Genomic DNA, 19144 nt, shown 5'->3' on the forward strand with positions numbered 1-19144 from the left:
CCGTGAGAAACTCCGCGGTCGTCACTTGGAGCGACCTATAATACCAGGCGTTGAAATAGTACTGGTATGTCTCTTGGTGAAGCCCTCGTCTTTACCCACCGAGGACGGTGTGCGAACGAGGTGCCTGTTATGTATACCTGCGGGTGTGGAGTGTAACAGGTGTGTTGAGATGGTGCTACTATGTATGATAACCGACGGTGCTATAGTCCATACAGGTGGAGCAGTCTGATGTGTTAAGGGATAGTGTAAGAAGGAATGACCGAGGTAAGGTGGTCACAGATTGTTATGCAATAAGTATGTGGATGACACGTCACTAATGTAAGACGTCTGGTGCCGATCTGGGTAACCAACATTTTCGTTGTTCTTCTGAGGAAGGCCAATTCATTTGTATGTTTTTTACCAGTATGCTTTATAAGGAATAAATTAGTTAAGACATGTTATGGTTTCACCCTTCTTTCCCCTTATCGATCTGGTCAATGGAAAACCTAACCCAATGCCTAGTCCACTCTGCACGCTACCTAACGAGCTACATGCTGTCCAGAGAGGGTCTGGTGGCAGCGACCATTAGAAATTAAGATTAGAGTTAAGTATTTACCCTTAGAGTTAGTGACCCCCAGTCTAGCAGTATATGAGGACTATGGCAGTGATCACAGTGCCTCAAGTGAAGAGGCAGTTGAGGCAGGAGGCGATTGTATGGTACTCACAATGTACGTTATCAAAGGTGGAGTGGAGGTTATGTTTGCACTGCACTACATATTTCTTAAGACACTTCACCCTAAGTGCTCCTCAGCAGCCACCTCCTCAGAGCCAGCTGTTCAGTTACCCTCTCATGTCACCACAGTGGCAGTTCCCACTTATGGCAATTTTCTCCCGTATTAAATGGATTTGGGTTGTGTTTTCCGGGTTGGGACACATGCGTCCAGTGTTGGACCCCAGTCCGGTTTACAAGGGGATCTGGATTAAGCGAGTCAGGGTTAGAGGGAGTTTACTGTATTGAACAAAGAAAAAAGTTTGGATTTTGGTGGAAGAAAATATTGCTTAGTTTAAAATAGATTCATTTTCTTTCTATAGTAAAATGAGAATTTTGTCTGCCTCACGTTGCTGCGAGTCAACCAAGCAATGTCTCGATGTTGGCACATTGATGTCACCCAGAGGATGATTATGAAAAGGAAAGGAGCTGTTTATGTAATATAAAACTACTTTTTATACAATATCTATGTTACTGTATTTTTTTAAGTATAATGTATGCTGCTCAGTGTTTGTTAATGCAGTTTTGGAACATTTTGCATATTTTCTGGCCTCCGGAACATAACTAATTAGTTTGAATGGAATCAAGTAACGATTTGATAATTCACAATGTCTTCTGATACCTAATCTACGATATATTATGACTCCATTGTGTTTATATGAGGGTAGTACACATGAGGGGGCAGGAAATACCTAGTTATTTATATAATTTATGCAAACCTGTGAATTTTACTGGAAGGTCTTATTGAAAAGTTTGAATTCATTAAGCAGGAGGATGAACAAACAGACTACAGATGAACAGATGTATGAACCAGCTGCAATATTGTTTTATCCATTTAACTGTTAAGTTTATTTTCACATACTGGAGTAGTTACAATCAGAAGCCATATGCAACTGTTTACTTAAGTATATAGTGAATCCATAACTTCAAATTCCACATCTGTGCTGAGTCTCCATCCATGGTTATCAACTAACAGCTAACTCACTCAGGTGTAAAAAATGGCCATACAGTACAACGATGGTGATGATGAAGGTGTTCTGTGAAGAGCTTGAACCAAATAAACTCAACTTAAAACTTTTGATACTTTTCCATGAGACATTGTCATGGAGTTTTCTATATTAAGGGATATCAAAATGTGCATATTTAAGTGTTTATAGTTGTGGAATACTTACATCTGACCACTCACCAACCCGCCACACACCGGAACACTGATTGTTGTAACATCCTTGTCGATGACGCGGGCGACTTCGGTCATCACACTGTGAAGCACTGACAACTGTCCCATTAAGTAGCTGGCACACAACATCACGACGCTGGTAAGCTGCAATAGATCATGTTTCATAAGACAGAACTTTGAGAAAAATGTAATAATCACAATAAGAGGTTACATGTATTCTCCTGTAATTCTACATAAAGTATAGTACAGTACAGTACAGTACAGTATGAAGTACTGTATGATTAAATTCTAGAATTTCACAAGGACTATTTTATCTCCAAAAATTTTAAACTGGAAATGAATTTGCTTGGAATTTATCTTAAAATATGACAAGAGGATCCAAGAAATTTGTCTCAGTAAACTGCATCTAATGTTCTCTGACTTACATGTTGTAAGTTTGCAATCCTAGGATAGACATTATATCCTCTCATATGTCTGAGAGCCTTGGTCTATACAGTACTGTACTGTATCACAGACTTCCTGCTGAACGTTTACATAAAAACATCTCATCTATTTATTCTTACATTCTATACACTGTTATAGTGAACTGACCATAGTTAAGCGTGAAGCAGCGTGATGATTCGCACTCCGACCACTCGCTAAAATGCCATTGTGGACATCCCACGAGTCCACATTTCTGGAAAGTGGTTGGGGCCTCGAGACCTGCATCTGTACACAGAGCCCCATCTACTGGCCGACTCACATTGTTTACTCGCACCAGGCACTGGATTGACCGAACCTAAGAACATACAATTACCTTTCTTACAAATAAAAATAATTGAATAATCTAATTCTAGAGAAGAAAGATTTACACTTTAGTCAAAAGAAAAATACATGAAAATAACCTTAAATAAGACACATAGGTCTCTTTTGCTTGAAGTGTGGTAAGAAGAATTCCTAACAAATAAATACTTTGAGCAAGATGACATACTGTACTGTACACATTGTCATGGTCAAAATGGCACAGCTAATATATCCATCTCAACACTTACTCTATTCATATTATGCTCCAACATCCACAAAACATGTATAAAACTAATGAGTTGCCCCTAGTGAGAGGTGCCGTCCATTTTTTCTAATTTCTAAAGTGCTCTATATAATGTACAGTACACTTAAAGTATGACGTAACCTGTATGAGTAACCATAAGACAGATATACCTACCATGAGCTGAATCATTCAAGATGTATTGAGTATATGTTGAGAGCTTCATCTATCTTTGTGTGTAGTGTAAATAGTATTAAGATGATGTGTTTTGAGTGTCCTGCCAACAGCTGTGATCAGTGTTTGTCTTTTGTGAAGTTATGAGATAACAATTGAAGTTGTATTTCCTCAATTTACAGACCCCAGAGAATCCGTTGAGTATAATGAAATTATTGACATTTCTTTAATAAATAATTTCACTGATCTTGAGGGCAGAAACTGTCAACTGCAGTAAAACTCTGAATTGCAACACATATCTGTGAGTAGGCCGGTTGCTGTGGTTTGTGACTCTGCCCACAGTGTGATTGCCTTCCTAAGTACTTGACACCAATTTAATTATTGCATTGCAAAGCTCATACAATTATCAGATCATAAAAGTTAATTTTAGGAAATTAATATAAGCCTAATTTTCACAGCCCGGGGTGTACCGTAACTGAGACCAATGAATGTGAATGTAAAGTATCGAGGGTGGTAACACCGGGTGTATAAAACAGAGCGTGCAATTTGAATAGTTCATTGTGAATGCCTCTTCTTCATCAACTAGCTACGTTACTCTGTGTCTCACCGTCATATTAAATGAATTTGACTTAGATGAATTGTGTTAAATACGTCTGTGATCCCGTTAATGTAATAGAAGTCCTATGTGTTAAGTAAGTGTGTTCAGGTGCCATCTGTTTCCCTGCACAAGACATATTTTGTGACATTTGTATTTTGATTTAATTTCATTTTGAACGCCCTATTACTGGAGCTGCCAAGAGGCGGTGGCCAATGTCAGACATGATGTCTTTAAACCACCGAGATTAAGGTCTAGAATTGACGGCGCTTGATGAGAGTTGTAGGGCTATGGGCGTGGCCATGTCCCTGAGACATGGGTTGAACCCCGGACACAGTGGAGCCTGGCAGCAGTATCACAGAGTGTAAACGCCCGGAATGTGTTTTGAATACAAGTGGCATAAACCTGTGGTAACATCCTGTGTGTAATTGTAATCGTTCTATCTCCAGTACCTCATTCCCACCTAGTAAATGAATACCGATGTATCCTGTGATTAAGGAGTGTTAACAGGTATAATATTGATAAGACTCATGGGGTCGTGTTAACTGTGTGTTCCAGACCAACCTGCATCCCCAGTATTGAAAGTAATAATATTTAATGTACATGAATAGCAATCTTGTGATGGGCTCTGAGTAATACTATGAAGTATAAGTGTAATGTGATTGAAGGGCTGACAACCAATCTTTGTTGTGTATCAATCATAAAATGCTACCAGTAACCTGTAGCAATGTTGACTGAACATTGGTCCTGTTAAAGGTGAATACTTCTGGTAATGTGTTCAGGTCCTCAACTTCACTTTTAATAAATCATCTTTATTGTATGTTGGGGTATAATTATCCCTGTATTATTGCCTTTGTTTCTTCCTCATATCTTGGTACTGTTAAATACAAGTGACTCCACCTGCCCTAATCCTCATCATGCTACCACATGTTAAAGAGGTTGAAGGTTATAATTTGATATATATATGAAACTACAAATATAGATAAAAATAAGAATAAATAAAGTAAGAATGAAGTACAGTAAATATAAATACTTTGAGAAGGTGAATTAGAAAGTGGAATATAGAAAATAAAACAGAAACAAGTATAAAGAAAAGAAATAAAAAAGAAATAAAATAAAAGTAAAATAAATAATTCCCTCCCCTGCAACGGTGTGCAATATGATTTCCGAAATCATACTTTACATGTTATAAAACTATCTCACATCATCTGATACCAAGTTAAATTAGGCACTTACCTGGTAGCCACCGGTGGAGCTGGTGAACCCACAAGTCTGTGAACACTCAGACCAATTTGTCATTTGCCATTCAAATTCCAGAGAATCTCGAGTACCTGGATCAGAGTAAAAAGTGAAATTGTGTTTATTGAGGTAATGTTTTGTGTACTACTATGTCTGACTGATAATATATTTAATGATAGATATAGAAGCTGTTAATCAAGTAATGCAGCAGTACATCTCAGTCACCCTAGGAAACAATATTATTAGTGGTCATTTTAACACCACGGAGCAAATTTTAGTGTCAATCTTCCAATTAAGTTTATTCTGTCCCCAAGTACCATAGGTAAGAAGAAACAGATTATAACGTTCTCAAGTACAGGATGGTACATATGCTGGTCCTGGATCAGTGTGTGTGCTGCTCCTGTCAATATGTCCTACTGTTCATTGTAGATGGCCTCAAAAAGTCCCAGCTGTATGGGCTAACTAGGCTTGCTCCCTGCTTACACCACAGGATGGAAATAAAATAATGTCCCTCTCTTCAAGTCTTGCGCCCCCCCCCCCTTTACAAAAACTTATATACACCATTGGGTGTATCACCAAGTAGGTGGGAAGGAACAGTTGTATCATCAAGTAGGTGGGAAGGACATTTTCTAGTCACTTTTTGCTTCTCTAGGCAGTTTTCAGGGGCTCAGCAAGCTCGTCGCACAATTCTCTTAGCACTCTGGGATGCAATTGTCACCGTTATTAACCTTTAGCTTTGACAATTTATGGTTCATTTAAACTCTGCCTCTCAAAAAGGAACACACTAGAATATTATTGATTAGAACCATCAGTGGTCTGGTCCACTGGCTTGCCATATGTCACTGTCACATATGAGGCATTGCCTTTAGAAGAGGCACAACTAGCAGAATGACATTTTGAATTATCACATGATAAAGTTGCTGCACACAGATATACAGAACTTGCCTTGCCTGGCCAGCCACTTTTTGTGTGCACCACTAAGTTCATTAACTCACGGTGGACACATTGATGCATCGATTGTTTTCCATCCATTAATTTTTGGTCAAATTTGCCATCAACCTGTTGCATCAGATAGTCACAGTCAACAACTGAAAGGATTGCCTAGTTACTTAAGAATATTCACCAACATCCAAAATGGTATGTTTCCTCTGGTGGCGGGGTAGGTATATACTTCACTATATACCTGTATATATATACTGTACAGTATATATATATATATTCTTTTTGTTCAGGTAAGAATATTATTTTTACAAGTCAATATTCACCACAGAGAGTTAAAATGCATCGACTAAAGTATGAAGAAAATAGGTATATGTTTCATGGTAAAGCAATATATTAATAAATATTTGTTTTCTGGGTACAAATCTAATCATTTCTATTACTGTACTGTACTTGTAAACAGATTATTTTTTGTCTCCTTATTTTATGAGTCAATCTTCATCACAGAGAGCTGAAATGAGCTTCTACTGTATAATTAAAATGTGTTATGCTGCATTGCTCAAATCATATGATAATAAATAAATATATATTTTTTGGGTGAAAATCATATCCCATTTACAAATACTGTACACAACATGTAAATCTTTGTGCGGACGGCAACACTGACTCCCTAGCTACCAACTGACCTCCCTTACAAGAGGACTAACTCCGGGCTTCATGCTGTGCGGTAAACAGTAAAGAGTTAATTTGGTATTATTTGTGTTTTTTCTAATCATGTATGAATAATATAGGATGTTTTATGCCATTAATGAATAATATGAACATAAAGAGTGGTTAGTGTTGTTGGTGGTGAGTGAATACTGCCATCAAGAACATTATCCCTAATCCCCTCTCTACCTCAACTCAGGGGACAGGTCATGTGACCCGATTCCTTTATTCTATGTCTTTCTCTTTTGCTTTATTCTGTTAGTTGGATGAATAAAATCCTAGTGTACCAGCTCCAGGATTTAGTCTTTTATTTCTCCTATGTGGGTTTTTACTTCATTGTGTCTATTACACTTTTGGAATATCATCTATATATTATCAGCTCACCTCGCAATGTATGTGTTACATTTATTTATTACTGTATTATTTACTTTATTATTACTGTACTTTAAAATACTGTACAGTCTTTTCTTTATTTTTAAGCCACATTACAGTACTGTATTGTAATGATGCACACTTCAAGCACAGAATCCCCAGTTGTGGCATCTTCCCTCCTGAATTTTTCCCAGCAAGTTGAAGATCACTAAACGAGGGATACCTGCAATACAGTATATACACGACCCCGGTCCCCAATAGCCTTGGATAATTTAAAGAGTATACGTATATAAAAAAATTTGTGATGAAAGTTGCCGGCTGGGAGTGAAACCCCCCCCCCCTCCACCCCCCCTATTTACATTAATTCTTATGGGGAAAATTGCCAGATATTCACAGTTTCATTAATCGCAATGACTTAAAGGAGCGCATCATTTGCAATAATCAGGGTATTCCTGTATAGAGATAAGTCCTTCAACTGTACAAATCTCACATACATCCCACTCTGGATTACTATATACAGGCATGAAAATCCTGCCTCCCAAAGGACCTAACATCCTAGAAAAGGTGCAACACAGAACGATCAAGATGATTCCAGAACTATCTCACCTCAACTATCCAATTACACGGTGGGCCTTGGACAAAAAAACACCCTTCAGACAGGGCACAGTATGGCAGACCTCACTGCAACTTTCAAAATCCTGACAGGTGACATAAAACGTGAATCCAGGTAATTTCTTTGTGACGTCATGCACCATCACCACGAGGGAACATAACTTCAAGGTCGCCTTCTTCCCTAGGCATGGCCACCTCTATTGGGTAGCCATTAGATAAATAAGTTAAGGTACGCACTCCTCAGCCTCAGCCAAGTTATAATCGGGTTTTCTCAAGTAATTTCTATGATTTTAAATGTTAATTTATTTTGTTTAATTATCGTATTTAATTTTCTTGTCTAATGTAACATGGATGTGAAAAGGTCCACTGAATATGGCTGTAAATCTTATAATTTCCTGCCCAGAGAAATATTCTCAAGAGAAAATGGATATTTGCAAAATTGGGACCAAGTTTCCTTACTGAGTGCAATTAAGCAAGAGTTTACTGTACTGGTATTATGAGCTGCCATGTGAAGGGGATGAAGAACAACCATTGTTGGGTGAAGTACAATTCACACTAAACATTTCCATAAATTAATTATTGATGCAAATGGATCTACTGTCTATCAAAATGTGAGGTTTATCTAAAACAGTGGCTCCTAATCTTTTTCACATGATGCTCCCCTTCAACTTTTTACCAAACCCTCACATGTATGGGGATCATTGAAATATATCAAGAAAAAACTATTGTTGCAAAATTTCATTGAAAATTTCCTAATAAAAAAAGAATGTCAATACAGTATATATCCACTGCTCTAAGACAATCATTTAATCATTATACCTTAAGTATGCTATAAAGATACACTTAAATACCAGGGGTATTCAAGAGTGTTTGTATCAGCATAAAAGAATAAAACTCAAGTGTTTCATTACCTTTCCCAAGTATTTCAGGTGTTCCGAGCGGATGCTCAGTTGTGGTTGCATCACGCACAAGGTCGTGTGAGATCATTCCTCCAAATTCATCTCTTGGTGAGGCAGCGTGGCGTCCTCCCCTCGAGCTAATCGTTCTCTGCAGGGAAGCCGGTAAGAAGCTCTGTGTCCCCATTAGTGAACTCATAAGGTGCCACTGTCCTTGCCCAGCTTGCTAATACACCATCATTCATGATTCAACATCCAAAAGTACCTATATTATTCTCTCTACAGTATTATGGTTCTTCAACTTCTAATTTCCTGAGCAGTCATTCTTAGCCTTTACCCTTTGTAATTATTCCTACCAATAATTAAATTAATTGTTATCCAGCTGGAATTTACAAAGACTAATTGTTGTTATTTTCTGTACAAGGTTTTAAGTTATCAGAGTTAAAGCTCAATATGAAAGTAATTAAAAAACATATCTGCATAGTGTAATCAATGTCATCTTCCTTGACATCCTTTCATATATAAAAACATTAATTTACATAGAAGGTTCATTCAAGTGTGACATAAACCTGTTCTGCCTATAGACTGAAAGCTTCCTACACTTTAGAAAGTGCTAATTTAAAACACATTAACTTGCACAGATGGATTACTAACCCCAAATTAAACAGCTAATTCACAGCTATAATACTATACAGTACCAGATAAATCATAGAATGGTCACCCAAATAATAATTTCACTAAAAAGACAGATGACACTTAGTCAGCAATGTTAGCCATGCTATGCAACATTGAGTGCTAGTCTACACTAGTAATGACTGACCTTCAATACACACACTAATATTCTGCACTTAAAGAAACATTATTGTCAGCAAAAATATAGTCTATCTTGAATTTATTCTTTAATTAGATCCAAATTTTGAGCAAAGACATAAAAATAAATAATGAGTTTCTTTATAACGATTATTAATAAAGAAAATGAATTTAAAGATGAACATATTGGAGAATGTCTGTTGTTATATTTGCTTTAACAGGACAAATGATGAGGTTGTGTTTGTACACCTTGGCTAAAACTCTTGTAGTACAGTACAGTATAATCTATTTTATGGTATATTGACCAATAAACAAGATATCTTTCACATTCAAGGTTTCTTGGATACAATATTTATAAAATACTGTATAACAACACACGATGTCTTCAAGTGACTTAAGTGTGGAGGGATCTTCGCTACTGGTGGTCTGTATGTATACACAGTGGTCTGTATGTATACACAGTGGTCTGTATGTATGTATACACTTGTATGATTAAAATATTTGTTTCTCTACCTGTATAAACTTGTTCATGTTTCATCATATTGGTTTAATAGCAGGCCCTAAAATCTCCAGGATAATCATAGAGTATGTCCAGAAGTACAGCATTCTAACAAAACCAAACATAAGTAAAGGAACAACATATTGTACTGTAATACATGCCATAGGCTCATGTCATCACACAGTACATAACAATGTAAATGTTAGAAGTTTACGAGCTGTATCAAGAATATTCTTCAAAATGACAATATTTTGTTTACCTAGATCAATGATCCCTTCTTTATTACTCACCAACAGTGTTAATGGTAAACTTTACATACTGGAGAAAACTGTACATTAATGAGTTACTGATACCATATACAATATAATATAAACAAATGGTTTAAAGCAACCCCCAAAACAGAAACCATTGTTAAATACAATGGCTAAACCTTTTTGAATTTGCACATAATTTAAGTATGACTTAATAACCAGTAGCACTATGTTAAGCTTAAGTGTGTGTTCAGTAGCATGCAATTGTTAAACCTGATATTGCAAGAGGCAACAAACCACTGATTTTTTTATAAAAAATTACCTGCATGCAGAATGCTGTAATGAACAAATTGAAGAAACCCAGAATTTTTTTTAACATGCACATTAATATAGTGGTGTAATTCCAGTCTAATATAGCTGTACATTACACATACAATGCTCCTGCAGGTAAATAAAATAGGCGCAAGCTTCAGGTGCTGCAGACTGGAGACAACTGTTGACACGCTATGTTGCACTCTCCTGTATGAGTGACCAGCTTGCTATAACACTAGCAGCCACATTCTAGAATCCAACTCGACTGAGTGTCATCTCATACCAACTGTTAACCATGTTAAAAGCAAAGAGGGCATTGTTATTTCAGTTATAGTTGCAATATGTGCTGAATATCATTTAAGAACTGTTATAAACAAGGAAGACATGGAGCGTTATGGATTAAAATCCCAAGAGTTATATTCTAGAACCGAGCAGTGATATAAACATTATATCTGACTCCCTCACAGTTCTTCCAGCGCCTCACCTCCAGGTCGGAAAGCAGCTTCTGGAAGTATGGTACAGAGCGAGAGCCTCCAGAGCTGGTGTTGGGAGGTGCAGGGGGCAGGGAAGGGGAGGCATCAGCGTGCGAATGGGGGATGCCAGGGGGGTCGTACTGCTGGTGCTTATGGTGATGCTGGTCCAAGGAGTATGTCCAAGAATCCCAAATGGAATCAGTGGCACCGTGACTTGGCCATCGGCCTGTGCTATGACCTGAATTCCGAGTCTCACTGTGATCTGGCCATGACCCCATGCGCTGACCTAATGTAGGGAATGAAGGGTGGCGGTGCTGGGGGGGGAAAGGAACCATGCATTGAGATGGGAGAAAAGGAATAAAGATGTACTCTGGTCAGGGTACTATGTATTGGCACATCACTTAGATAAAATATCACTAATATAATTTATTTCTTAATACCTGTATCATCAAAGCACATCATTACAATTTTCTTTTATTACCATAGCTTCCAGAATAACCATTTAATAAAATTTTATATAACAAATATTTAAACAAATTGACTCAGTATCATATCCTTCATTTTTCATATAAGAAAAATGGTGAGAGTTCATGAAAATAAATGAATACAAGTTCTCACATTAAGCAATGTAATGAAAGTTGCTTCAACAGGAAATAAAAATTTATGAAAAGTTATTGGTAGAAAATAAATCCATGGCTTTTTATCAAAATATAAATTGTGCGTCCAGTGTTCAGGGCCATGAACGTACATCAAATTCAAACGAGGTAAACACACCAAAATAAAAAATATGCAAAAGGTCCCTGGCCTTATTCCTCCTGAATAGTATGAACTACATATTAAAAATAAAACAAATTAGTTTAACATAAAATAAAAGTATGTAGAGGTATTGTACAATTAAAAAATAAAGCCTACAGTGAATGTTCTGATAAGGATTAATCAGTTAGTCTATAAAGTTTTATACGAAGTGGAAATCCCATGAGGTTTCCTGTTAACTCATAAGATAAACCAAACAATAGTTTACTGTCAATATACTAACACTCCTGAAAGTCAACAAAGGTCTAGCCATCAAGTTACTGGGAATAAACGAGGTACAATACTGATTGAGTTCTCCCTTTACCAAATAAAGATTACTTGTGTTTGGACCCAAAGAGAATAAACGCACTATAACACACACACAAGGTACTGTTCACCCTAAGATCTCCCATCAACTCTTTAGTGCTGGCCCAATTGAAGCAAAAATCAATCCTGAAATTTTACTATGTTAATTTTTGGCAGCATGCATTTTTATAATGTACTTATTCCCTGTATATAGTAAACAGAAAAGCAGTGTTGTCATTTTTTTTCTAGAAAGTCTTGGTATTTGTTCAATTGAATTTGTTAATTTATTGAATACGGTATAATAATAATGACAATGATGAAGTTAGTGGCAGTATAATGACTGTTATAAAGTATGTCTCGTTGCAGCATGATAATATTGTACAAATATTTTAAAATACAACTTGGAACTCTGTAGAACTAATACAGGGAAAAAATGTGGTTAATATGCGAACTTTTATCATCTTCACCACTGATCAGCTCGTTAGCCGCTTGGGCGATCGGTCACGTCTCTGTCACGCACTGTTGGCAAGTACTGGGCATGTACCAGCTTCTGTATGTACCTGAACCCGCTCCAGTGTTGGTCAATCCTTGTCTTGAAAGAGCTCAAACTCGGTGCCGCCACAACACTTTCTGGTAGATTGTTCCAAGAGTTCACAGCTCTCACTCCGAAAAAGTTGCCCCTCACAGTTTTCTGGGCTTGTTGAATGGATCATAATTATCAAATTGTTCATCAATCAACCATGTGTAGCTTAGTTTTTAAATCACATGTATTTAGAGTGCATAAGTATATACGGTACTACAGTGATATCCCCGTTAGCCGGAACAATTGGTGCAGAGCACTTCCGGGGGTGAGAGATTTCCAGCTAACCAGACGACTTTCTCAAACCTGGAAAAATTCCTTTTCACCGGAATGTTTTCCGGTTACTGAGAAAAGTTTCCGAGTGTTTAAACTAGACATCTTGCACACACAGACACTAGCCCACTTCCCCAGAATATTTCTGGGTGCTGGGGATGTTTTCCTTGAGTCTAAACTACCGGTGAGGTGATGTATTTGACAGTTGATCCCGAAGGTCTATTGCATATTTATCTATCAGTCCTTTAGAGTGACTAAGTTTTTCTCTTATAAAATGTCAATGAATTGACTTCATTGAATATAATTAACATTGCTGGGATTCTTGTAAGATACTGATTACTGTAAAATGATTATAAACATGCTATAGTTTGCACTAGACATAAAATTTTTGTAATTATTTAGTACATTTGAGTACATGTGCAGTACAGCTTTACTCTTAGGACAGTGTGCATGTAAATGAGTAAAGGTTGGCTTGTGTTTTGGCATTATGAATGAGTATGAGAGAGGTTTAAGGCACTAAATTGACAAACATGAGAGGCAGGTGTTACCCCGACAATACCCATGATGCAACTGAAGACAAAGAGGTGGGAATGGGATGGCGAGAGTAATTAACTTAGTACATTTGAGCACACACACACACACACACACACTACATCCTTGACCACTGGAGGGTCAAGACCTATTCAGGCGCTGCTGCACAGCTGCCTCCCTTGGCCATGTTAGGCCCCATTCCCCAGGTCCCTCTCCCCAACCCATCCTCACCACCGGGATATCTACATAATCAAAAGTGACAATTTCGTTTCGGAAAGAAGTGGGATCAGTGTTGAACAGTGATGAACAGTGTTTAAGCAAGTGAATTCAGCACCAGACAGTACCAGTGAGCGCCGTGACCCACCAGTGAGATAAGCACCCCTGGGAACTGACCACCACCACCTGACCATGAGGTGCTAATCAGTCCACCATGGGAACAACAGAGGGCCGGCCGGCTATGCATCTGACTACGAGATAACACAACATCACCGAACAGAGTGAGGTACTGTGACACCATGCTACACCACAGGGTGTCTCCATGACAACGTGAGGTCCTTCATGTCAACACCTACGGACGAGTTACTACACCACGTGAACACCACACCACCCGGCGCCTCCATGACCATGTGAGGTCCTTCATCTCAACACCTATGGACGAGTTACTGCACCATGTGGCCTATGTGACCTCACACAGTATGGCAAGAGATCAGCCAGGACCATCAGCTGTAAACTATAATAATTTGTTTGTTCAATTCATGTTCCTTCTTCTTTCAGTAATGAAAGCTTTTGTTAAATGACCCACCCACCCCATGTCTTTGTATGTAATAAGTCATTTTTGTCTAATGTATATTTTCAGCCTTTGGGCTGCAGAATTTTTTCAATAAACCATTAATTATTATTATTACACACGCACACACAAGGGAATTAAGACAACAAGCATCCAGTGAGGGTCTTGTTGTGTGACTGCATGGAGGTGAATTAAAAGATCAGCTGTTGAGGAGCTTATCACTTGGCAACACTGGTGCTTGTTACCACTCCTTTCCACTCCATCTCTCTAATCACCCACACCTTTCTGCTTTCTTACTCCATATTTTAATATGTTATGTAATGTAATGTTGAAGGGATACAACTTTGCTCATTTATACTTATACTTATCACACTCTCCCTAAAAATATTTTAGGTTTTGTGTTTATTCAAGACATCTTCAGGTCATGAGACCCACTAATCCCCTGGCCAAGAAAGAGTGACCTGACATTCCATCAGAAGGCCAGAAATATGAGACCACTAATCCCCCCCCCCACCTGACACTGAGCCAGGTCAGGTCCCCTCAAAATAGTTTTCATGTTTATTCAAGACTTTTCAGAAAATGCTCTCGATTTCCAACCTCTCTAGGTCAGACTTCTTTAAGTTGGAAATCCCATCCTGGTGTATTATTATGGCCTCTAAAGCAAGTAAACAACACCACTGAGAACCACTGGCAGAAGAGGAATGGTGCTTAGAACACATACTGAACACTTTATTCCTGGAACAGTTTAAACTAACCCGGACATCAGTAGTGTTGTAAGCTCACATCACTTGAATGGTTTATAAAAAAAATCATTTGTTGAATTAAGTTTAAAGCTTATTACAATTAGGATTGAAATTCTGCTACACAAAAAACACAAATAACAAACACTTGATGAACTGTTAATGGAAGTGGACAACTAGGGCAAGTCATTTATCCCAACAACGCCCTATAAATATTATATAAATAACATTTGCATATAAAGCAACATAATACTAAAAATAAAAATAAATGAGCATTAACCCTCTTGCTGCTGCTTGACCAAATATTCGTCAAATGTTTCACTGCACACGGAGACGCTCAGAGCAGCTGATATCCCACAATCAGTGAACTAATTCTAACACAAAGAAATGTTTATTCCTTTTATGTTTTGATCACATGGTAACTAGTGATAGCACATTATGTAAGTAGGATGGTGAATGCATGTAACTGAGTAAAAAAAAAAAGAAAAAAAAAAGAATTACTACAAGTATGTACTCAAAAATATAAATTGAAAAAGAAAGTACCATGACATAATGTAACATAGAGTATAGTTCATTGGATGATGAATGTTTTGTCACAAGATGGAGAAAGGTTGGAAATTTCTTCACTCTGCCTCTTAGTAAAAGCGTTAATAAGGAGAAAATTTAAAACCATAACATCAAATGCTAGAACAACAAAACTACAGTACTGTACAAGGCTGGCATCCATAAGGCTACAGTACAGTATGTCTAAATATATCTACAGAACAGTATGCCTAAATATATCTACAGTACAGTATGTAAGATTCTACTACTATCCATCTACAGTATAGGCTCTGTACATCAACTACATTACTATCACCCATGAAAGATACAAGTGATACAGGTGAGGGCCAATAATCTGCCCTCTGCCTCGGAACCAACCCCCCATCCCTGTGTGCCCAGCAATAAATTTTTGTATTAATACTTACGTGTATGTGGAATACAGTACTACCGGGTATATACGTACAAATACACTCTTACTCTTAAATCACTATACTGTAATGTGATACAGGTGATTAATTTTTATCTCTTGTGCAAAATATATGACGTTTATATTCAAATTATTCGCTGTCTTGCAAGGATTCCAGCAATGCAAATTATATTCTCCTAACTTTAGTCTGTAATATTATATAAGATAAAAACTGTAAGCCTAAAACTCTGGCTGGGCAGATGGGGGAGGGAGGAGGGAGGAGGAGGGAGGCGTGGGGGAGGGAGGGAGCGTGGGAGGAGGGGGGGGGGGAGCGGGAGGTGAGGTGGTACAGTTGACAGTTGGCGCCCAAGGTCTGACGCGTGTTTATTTATCAGTCCTTAAGTGACTAAGCTTCTCTCTTATAAAATGCCAGTGAAATGACCTGGGTGAATACAATTTACATTGCTGGGATTCTTGAAAGATAGTGATTAATTTGAATATAAGCAAGCTATAATTTGCACTAGACATAAAAATTTTAGTACCATAATTAATTTAGTATATGTACACTCCAGCTTTGCACTAAGGTCATTTATTTCTTTTACGTTTCTTTAGTATGGTGTGTGCATGTAAATGGATGAAAATAAATGAAGAAATTTATGTAAATATACCCAAAAATACAGTTGAAAAACTTTATATTATAAATGTACTACAGTACTGCACACTAATGTACTACAATTTTTATCTCTTGAGCAAAATATATGACGTTTATATTCAAATTATTGCATGTCTTGCAAGGATTCCAGCAATGCAAATTATATTCTCCTAACTTTAGTCTGAGATATTATATAAGATAAACACTTTAAACCCTAACGAAACCACCAAACTTTTTGTCTGGGAAGGCAGGGGGAGGGAGGGAGAGAGAAATTACCCGGCCAGAATATAATTTACATTGATGGAATTCTTATAAGATAGTAATTAATTTGAATATAAACAAGCTAAAATTTGGATTAGACATAAAAATTTTAGATCTAATTTAAGAATTTTATTAGGGAGAGCAAAAATTGTATCTTTTGTGCAAAACATATGACGTTTACAGTAAAACCCCGCTTTACGCGGTTTTACTTTACGCGGTTTTACTTTACGCGTTTCCACGTTTACACAGTACCCTGCCGAACACGGAATGCTCACTTTACGCGGTGTGTGTACCCTTTTACGCGGAGAGCAGCTGGCAGTCCTCTCGCGCCGCGCCATTTTTGGATTCAAACCTCCTGCCATCTCTCCCGCCATCCCTCCATGTTGGGTAAGCGGCGCGAGTAGGTTGCGCAGTGTATGTCTTTGTTGTGTTATCGGTGACGTCATATGACGTATCGGACTGTGATTGGGCCAAGCATCCTTACCTCCCTCCCCCGCTAGCTATGATTGGTTTAATGTACTATGACGTGCCCCGCCGCGGGAGCGTTCAAGCCCCTTGACCTACCCGCGTCAGTTACACCACTCCCGGCTACACCGTGTATATCGGTATCCATTGTTCCATAAGAATGGCTCCACCGGACCACCACCACCACCACAAAGAAACCTTGCATTACCTGGACCCAGCCGCCCTAAGCCAAAGAAGACATGAAGTTCCTTAAGCTACAAAATTAAATACAAGATCATCCAAGAGTTAGAGAAAGGCACAAGACAGGTTGATCTCGCGCGCCAGCATGGTGTTTACGAGTCTACGATCAGGACAATTAAGAAGGATGCAGCCAAGATAAAGGAGCACATGAACATCACAAAGTCTACAGGTGCTTCTATGATCAAGTACTGCCACAACCAGGTGCTTCTCAAGACAGAGAAATTACTTGAGAGCTACTTGATTCGTCAGGCGCGACGGAACATGGCGGTGGACACGCGCTCAGTTAAGGAGTACGTACGTGAACTGTATGCTGCAGTGTCACATAAGATGGGAATTGCAGAGCCCAAACCCTTCAATGCTTCCCCTGGGTGGTTGCAGAGATTTAAGAAGAGGATCAAGATCACCAACATTAACATTGGTGGTGAAGAAGCTAGTGCTGACCCAACCTTCTCTCCTGGTAATTAAGAAGATTTGTAACCAGGTGAGAAGGTTGGGTCATCTTACCCTCTGACCCAACTACCGACTGCTGCGGTGCTTTTGAAGATTAGTAGGGTCACTACCGAGTGACCTGACCATTGTGGACTTGGTCTCACCCTCCTCAACTGTATATATATGCCTTGTTATGTATTTCTCCTTAGTCTGTACTCACCCCTGAAGATGTGAATTACACGAAAGCGCTTGGGAACTTCGTGTTTTCTTTTTCCTTGTGGTTACCAGCATATATACAGTGAACCCTCGCTTTATTCCCACTTTACGCGGTGTATCTACTCATATACGCTACTCATATACGCGGGTGAATTGCTTGCACTTTATTTTATACTCTTCATCGCTGATTGGCTTGTTAGCCACTTGGAAGGTCGGTTACGCACTGTTAACAAATACTGATCATGTACTGGTTTCAGGCTGTATCTGTACCTGAACCAGAGTTGGTCGAGTCTGGTCTTGAATGAGCTCACACTCGGTGCCGTCGCAACAAACAACAGTCTCTGGAAGACTGTTCCAAGAGTTCACGACCCTCACTCAAAAAAAATTTAACCTGATCAGTTTTTGAACTTGGGGTTTCTTCAACCTTAAGCTGTGACCTCCAGTGGGGCGGTCATCCTCCAGCTCCAGGTATGGCCACTCAACTGACTAATGTCCTCCGAGGTGTTTATAGACTTGTATTAAGTCACACCTTGCCTGCTGCAAGTAAAATATTTTCTAATGTCCAATAAATTCACTCTCGAGGGACATCAGGACTGGAAAAACTAACTACAGGTACTAATAGTGTTCAGGACAACCTTACAATTCCTTAATCAAATATAAGGTAAAATTTGTTTCGACTGCACAGTATTCATTTTTACATTCCAATTCATCACAAACATTAAGAGTACGAGAGATGTGTGAATACCATCCTTGGGGAACAAAAGCAGCCAAAATATGAAACATTTTGCGAGATGATGCAAGACATATTCTTACAAGTTGTCCTTTTCAGTACATTTGTATTAATAGAAAATGGATCATCAGAAGAATACAAAATCTATTTCATGGTAAAACCTGTTGTCATATAGTTTATCACTGTAGGTGATTTTGAACACTCCAAACTTATAACTGTACTAGTACACAAGTAGTTCCATTTTAGACCTGGAAATTCATTAAAAAATGGAAAAATGGCAACAACAGCAAAAAGTGGGACACAGCACAAAGACCATAAAGTTATTTTAATAGCCAAATAGAAGGCAATGTTGCACGTCATCAAG

At 38.3% G+C, this 19144-nt stretch overlaps 1 protein-coding gene across 1 annotated transcript in view; it reads right to left on the minus strand.

The window, feature by feature from the left end:
• Positions 1-19144, minus strand: part of LOC121855849 (protein madd-4-like) — a gene marked incomplete at its 5' end in the record, with an annotated part of 54589 nt that overhangs the window by 18667 nt on the left and 16778 nt on the right. The window contains 5 exon segments of the mRNA XM_042351016.1: positions 1921-2069; positions 2517-2703; positions 4955-5049; positions 8500-8659; positions 10841-11143. Of these exon segments, the coding sequence (XP_042206950.1) occupies positions 1921-2069; positions 2517-2703; positions 4955-5049; positions 8500-8659; positions 10841-11143 (894 nt within the window).

This window comes from Homarus americanus, unplaced genomic scaffold (assembly GCF_018991925.1).
Source record: "Homarus americanus isolate GMGI-L3 unplaced genomic scaffold, GMGI_Hamer_2.0 scaffold14072, whole genome shotgun sequence".
NCBI lineage: Eukaryota > Metazoa > Arthropoda > Malacostraca > Decapoda > Nephropidae > Homarus > Homarus americanus.